At 32.6% G+C, this 6,771-nt stretch overlaps 1 protein-coding gene across 1 annotated transcript; it reads right to left on the bottom strand.

The window, feature by feature from the left end:
* Positions 1-343: 343 nt before the first annotated feature.
* On the bottom strand, positions 344-2,987 carry LOC111916683 (lipid phosphate phosphatase delta). Its single transcript, XM_023912359.3, has 8 exons — positions 2,613-2,987; positions 2,041-2,136; positions 1,865-1,939; positions 1,645-1,775; positions 1,467-1,570; positions 1,267-1,395; positions 1,026-1,141; positions 344-911 (listed from the first exon to the last, which is right to left on the bottom strand). The coding sequence occupies exons 1-8, from the start codon at positions 2,775-2,777 to the stop codon at positions 501-503; spliced, it is 1,227 nt and encodes a 408-aa protein (XP_023768127.1). The 5' UTR covers positions 2,778-2,987; the 3' UTR covers positions 344-500.
* Positions 2,988-6,771: the final 3,784 nt, after the last annotated feature.

Genomic DNA, 6,771 nt, shown 5'->3' on the forward strand with positions numbered 1-6,771 from the left:
AAATATTTCGATTAATAAATTCTCCAACTTATGTTTCTGTTTAAACAAACTTCAACCATGCCGATTTATAATCATCACTAAGGCATTTGAAGATTATATCCCTATTAGTGGGATCCCAAGACATAAGCATTGCATGACACCAAATATATATCCCCACCAACCTCAACATCATAATTTGCATCTACTCAGTTGATAATAAACATTATCCGACTCTTAAACCATAATAAATACATTCTCTAAAATATAATTAAACGAAAATATGTTCCTTTTTTGTCTTATCTGCCTAGATACCATCACTAAACATTAAAAAGAAAAAACTACATACAAACGGAAAACTTGACAATTTCAGAGCAAAAATACCTCTACTACATGACATACTTGTAATAGTATCAATAATATTCCCAACACACCATCTACCCAATAAATAAATAAAAACCAAAGTAGATTATATTATACTAGAACACATTTTATACACATGAAATGACCAATAATCACATCAATCACAAGTTGAGTTGATAAAACAAAGAAGGAACAAGATCAACAACAGACCAAGCAAGACCAGCATACTGCACCAATCGGATACCCGTATCAACATCAAACGAATCCTCCCTCCTAAAAAACATCTTCTGTAGATACCCTCCTGAAGGTTTGACTTCATTTGACTTTTTGACCACTGAAGAACCGGTCAAACCTACAACATACCCAGATGACCTTACAGGTATTCCCAAGGCACTTGCTGTAATCGGTAGAATCCATTTCGCAAGAGCTTTGCTGCAAAACTTAACAAGCAAAATGGTCGGAATGCCGATTCCGATTCTACCACCGAAGGCCGGAATCGTCAATTCCGGTGTGAATAAACGCGATACATTTTCGTGATGGAATTGATTGTAAGTTTGTTGGACTCCGGTTACCTGGACAATAACATAAATTATGGATTTGAGTGTAAAGTATTATCAATTTTATTATTATTAAAACAATGTAAATAAAAAAAAATAAAAATAAAAAAAAAAAAGTTAAATTCTTACAATTCCTAATGCCACTCCAGTGAAGGCCGTGTGATACTCAAAACTTGGAGTTGGATGCTCAGGTGTCGGGTAGGCAAAGAGTAACAAGAAGCTAAGTGCAATCCAAAAGGACGTAACTGGAAAAAAGGTAAATTGTGGATTTGAATGATTTTGGTAAACATAATCGAATCAAATCATATCCATATGGAGAATGATTTTTAAAAATGGAAATAACCATTAAGTAAAGTACAAGAAAACATACCGTTTTGTCCTATAGTTACAAAATTGTCGATGTATTCATGAACACAAAGCCAAAAAGCAAGAATTATTAATCCAAGAACAAGGCCACCAATAATGTCAACCACACTATGCATTCCAAGATATATTCTTCCTACAAAAAAAGAAACAAGTGATGAAAATAGAGAAGAAAAGGGTATTTTAAGACAAAAATTTGAAACTTACCAAAGCCAATTAGGCCTACAAACAAGCAAACAAACATAAAGGTTGCTACTTGATAGTATGCATCTATATTCTCATTGTATGAGAAGATATAGTGTAAGAGGTACCTAAATATCATGAAGAATGTTACTTAGTTGCTATTAGGGGTAGAAATGTAAATATGTTGTTATTTGATGCATACCCAGATAGGCAAATTGTGTTAAGAGTGTGAGAAGATGGAAACCCGTATTCCAATGCATTCTCTTTTTCGTCTTTAGTGGCTGTTAGAATTCTTATGGGTGGTGATTTGGGTCTTGGAGCAGATACCATATCCTACAAAATGCATGCGATTTTGTGAATATGAATAAACCTTTAAAAAGATAAACATTCAAGAACAAAAATGGAAATTATAAAAATTATACCTTTATACAATTCCCTGAATAATCACAGAACGCCATCAAAAGTGTCATCTGTCTTGCCAATTTTCCATGACCACTCTACAACATAAAAACTAACACCAATCAATTGTGTATATGGATTTAAATGCTTATTCCTCTTTCACAAATGAGTTCTTTATATAAATATAAAAAGAATTTACCCAAAATAGCAAGGGAAGAAAGCCAGTATAAAAAGGCACAGAAACAACACAAGATATCCCAGAGAACAAAGCATCCCAAAAACCATGCTGGTATTTCTGAAATAGTTCACAAAAAAGTTAAGTGAAAATCAATAATTCGGTACAAATAACAAGCAATTTGATGAGACAGGTGATATGGGTGTTAATGAAATGTTTGTGTTGCCCTACATACCCACCAAACTTTATGCGCAAAATTAGTAACCTAACAGAATACTAAGAAAATTCATGATATTAATGACATGGTTTTGTATAATATGTTCTGAATTTCTTCAGGCATCACCCGATAGTTTAAACAAAAGTTGGAAAATGGCAACAAGAAGAACAAGAGAATTGTTGAGATTAGTGACATCGGTATTTCCGTCTCCGTACAATGCTGGTATTCTCCACATACCAAACAGAAATCAGAACAAAAATCGATGGAATCCAACGTGAATAGAAACAAATATATGAAATTGATGAGATTAGTGAATAGTGATATGGGTTTACGCAAAATCAAACGTTCAATTGTGAAAAGTGAACAAAGAATTGTATACCTGGATCTGAAGAATAGTAGGAGCACCGGTGATTACACGATGAGACACCCATGGCTGTACCGAAGACCTAACCTTCTGGGTCACATTAAACATCGAAGATAAAACGACCCAAGTCAAAACCCCACACAAAAACGACACTTGCCATGTGGGTATGATGCTCTCCATTTGTGCCTCTGGTTCGTTGCTCCCTCCAATTTTACGGAATTGAGGGATCAGAGAGAGCGAATCATGATGATTTTGTAAAATTTGAATTGGGAATTGACCTAATAACTTGGGAATGACCGTAAATGGACTATGACTTCGTTTTGGATTTTGTCGGGGAGAAGATTTCTAGCCAGTCGGCAGCCAATTCAGGAACAGTCCAAAACTCTGGTTTTTTATGCAATGTTTTGCAACTTGGAGCAATTTTTGAATAAAAAAATTGTTTAGATTCGTATCCAATTTAAAGTCATTTTTGTTTATCGGGAGTTTTACATTTACCTGGTTGGTAAAAACTAAAAAATAAATAATAATAATAATTTCATTTTCTTTTTCAAAAAACATTTTTATAGTTTATTTTATAAATCTTTAGAATGAAAAACTTTTGATGTTATATATAAAAGAATTGTGGGGTCAAATTTTGTTCTCAAATATTCCGGTAATAAGAAATATTTTTGATTAAACGTTCTTTTATATATATATATATATATATATATATATATATATATATATATATATATATATATATATATATATATATATATATATATAGAGGAACGTTCAATCGAGAACATTTCTTATTGCGAGAAAAAACAAAATTTGACCACACAATTTTTTTAAATTAAAATCATCATATAATATTAATATAAATCAATAAATAAGTTTAAAAAAATTTGAAAAATTCTACTAACTAACACCACTCATCACCCAAACAATACCACCCCCACCCGTCACCGCCACCACACCCACCCATCGCCCAACATCATCACCACCATTTGCCATTGCCAACCACGACCACCATCCACCACCACCAACCTCACCCACCACCCGCTACCATCACCCACCCACCACAACTATCCACCTCCACCACCCATCGCTACCACTTACCCACCATTATGACTGCCACCTGGCACTACCACCACCCACCACCACCGACCACCAACACCCTCACCCACCACCACCGACCACCAACACCCTCACCCACCACCCACCACCATTTACCCACCTTTACCACTTAGCCACTACCCATAATTATGACCACCACCCACCACCCATCACCACAACTAACCACCACCACCCACCATGCACCACCACCATCCATCACCACCACCCGCCCCCATTCACCCCCACTGACCACCCACCCACTACCCACTATTATGACCACCACTTGTCATTACCACCACCCACCATCCATCAACACTACCCGCTTCCACCACCCATCATCACCACCTACATCCACCACCACCACCACTCATCACCACCACCACCCGTCATTACCACCACCCATCACCACTGACCATCACTACCTATCACCACTACCCGCCACCATCACCTCCACCCACCACCTACCAAAACCACTGACCACGACCCCTCACCACCACCCACCTTCACCACCCATCACAACCACCTGCCACCACCACCCCGCCCATCACCCACTAATACCACCATACACCATCGTCATCCTCACCACCGCCCACCCACCCACCACCACTACCTATCACTTTCACCTGTCTCCACCACCCATCACCACTTCTCGTCACTGCCATCTGCCACCCACTATAATCATAAACCCACATGTCACCCCCCACCACCCTTCACCATTACTACCACCAAACATCACTACACACTACCACCACTCGTGATTCTGTGTATATAATCACATGTGATTGTTGTACTTAATCACATATGATTTATATGGACAATATTCTTTTTTGTCCATATAAATCATGTGATTATATATATATATATATATATATATATATATATATATATATATATATATATATATATATACATATATATATATATATATAATAACATGTGATTAGATATATTTAATCAAATGTGATTAAATATATTTAATCATATATGTCATTATTGCATTCTTGATTCAATAATTATTTTTTGTCAACTTCAATCATATGTGATTATAAGTATTTAATCACATATGATTAATGTGGACATAAATTTGTTTTAATGTTCTTGATTCAATAGTTTTTCTCGTGTATATAATTACAATTGATTATATGTGTTTTATTACATATGATTTATTGAATCAAGAACGTGAAAACAAATCTTTTTCACATAAATCAAATGTGATTAAATATACGAGACCAACTACTGAATTAAAAACGCAAAAATGAATATTGTCCTCATAAATCATATGTGATTAAATACATATAATCATATGTGACTATATGTACTTAATCACATATGATTTATGTGGACAAGATTCAATATTTCTTTCTCAATTCAATAGTTGTACTGATGTACTTAATTACAGGTGATTATATGTATCAAATCACATATAATTTATATTGATAATATTCATTTTCATATTTTTGATTCAATATTTTTTCTTATACATTTAATCATATGTGATTGTATATATTAATCAAATATGATTAATGTGGAAAAAGAAAATCTATTTAACCAAAAACGTGAAAATGAATCTTGTGTACAAAAATCATATGTGACTAAATGTACGATAACAAATATTAAATGAGAATGTGAAAATGAATATTGTCCATATAAATCATATCTGATTAGATACATATAATCTCTTGTAATTAAACACATAAGAATAACAATTGAATTGAGAACGCGAAAATGAATATTTTCCACATAAATTCTATATGATTAGATACATATAATCACATGTCATTATATGCATTTAATCACATATGATATATGTGGACAATATTTATCTTTTTGTTCTCGATTCAATAGTTGGTCTTGTGTATATAATCATATGTGATTATATGTATCTAATCACATATGATTTTATAGACATCATTATTTTTTGTCCATATAAATCATATGTGATTAGATACATATAATCACATATGATTATATGTATTTAATCAAATATGATTATAGTGGACAAAGAACAATTATTGAATTGAGAATGTGACAATGAATCTCATCCACATAAATGATATGTGATTATATGTATTCAATCTGAAATGATTTATGTAGACAATATTTATTTTTGTTGTTTCGACTGAACAATTTCTTTTGTGTAATTAATCAAATATGAGTATATGTATATAATCACATATGATTTGAGATGGACAATATTCATTTTTGCCTTCTCGATTCAATAGTTGTGCTCATGTACTTAATCACATACGATTATACATATAATCACATGTTATAAAATACATGAGAACAACTATTGAATCAACAAAGAAAAAATGAATTACGTCCACATAAATCATATGTGATTAGATTCATATAGTCACATGTGATTATATGTATTTAATCGCATATGATTAATTTGGATAAAGATTTTTTTTCGTGTTCTTGGTTCAATATTTGTTATCGTGTATTTAATTACATGTGATTGTATGTATCTAATCACATATGATTTAACTAGACAAGATTTGTTTTTTCCAAATAATATCATATGTGATTAGAAACATATAATCACATCTGATTAAATGTATTTAATCACATATGATTAAAGAGGAATAAAAACAATTATTGAATCGAGAATGTGAAAAATGAATCTTAGCCACATAAATCATATGTGATTAGATACACATAAGCACATATCATTAGGGTGTCCGTGAACAATAACATAAAACAATTAATGCCTACATAATAGGAGAGTTAGTATAACTCACCTCCTTAAGCTTGAAAATTAGCTAGCATGTGCAAGATAGATTATTTCCTTTCCGAGAACCTACACAAAATTATAAAATTATTTAGCTTGTGTTTGTTGTATTAATCTTATAAAACTTATGTACATATTTCCTTATCTTCTCTTTGATTGTAATCCTCTGTTTGGGATATGTTTTCTTACCTTTCAACCCATTATTAAATTTTGATAAAATTATATTGGTAAATTTCCCCCTTTTATCTTTTCAAAAATATAAATATATCGTTCTATTATTTTTGGTTTATTTTGTATTAAGTTTACAAGTTGGTAACTTTCAGCTGTCACTTTCTGGACCAC

The sequence above is a fragment of the Lactuca sativa genome, chromosome 1, assembly GCF_002870075.4.
Source record: "Lactuca sativa cultivar Salinas chromosome 1, Lsat_Salinas_v11, whole genome shotgun sequence".
Classification (NCBI taxonomy): Eukaryota; Viridiplantae; Streptophyta; class Magnoliopsida; order Asterales; family Asteraceae; genus Lactuca; species Lactuca sativa.

What these genes read in the sequence shown, in the direction of transcription:
- LOC111916683 (XM_023912359.3), bottom strand. Translation starts at nt 2,777, where the DNA reads ATGGAGAGCATCATACCCACATGGCAAGTGTCGTTTTTGTGTGGGGTT. An exon ending in TTCTTCCCTTGCTATTTTGG is followed by an intron (nt 1,940 to 2,040) that starts GTAAATTCTTTT and finishes TTTATGTTGTAG; the next exon opens with AGTGGTCATGGAAAATTGGC. An exon ending in TGTAGGCCTAATTGGCTTTG is followed by an intron (nt 1,396 to 1,466) that starts GTAAGTTTCAAA and finishes CTTTTTTTGTAG; the next exon opens with GAAGAATATATCTTGGAATG.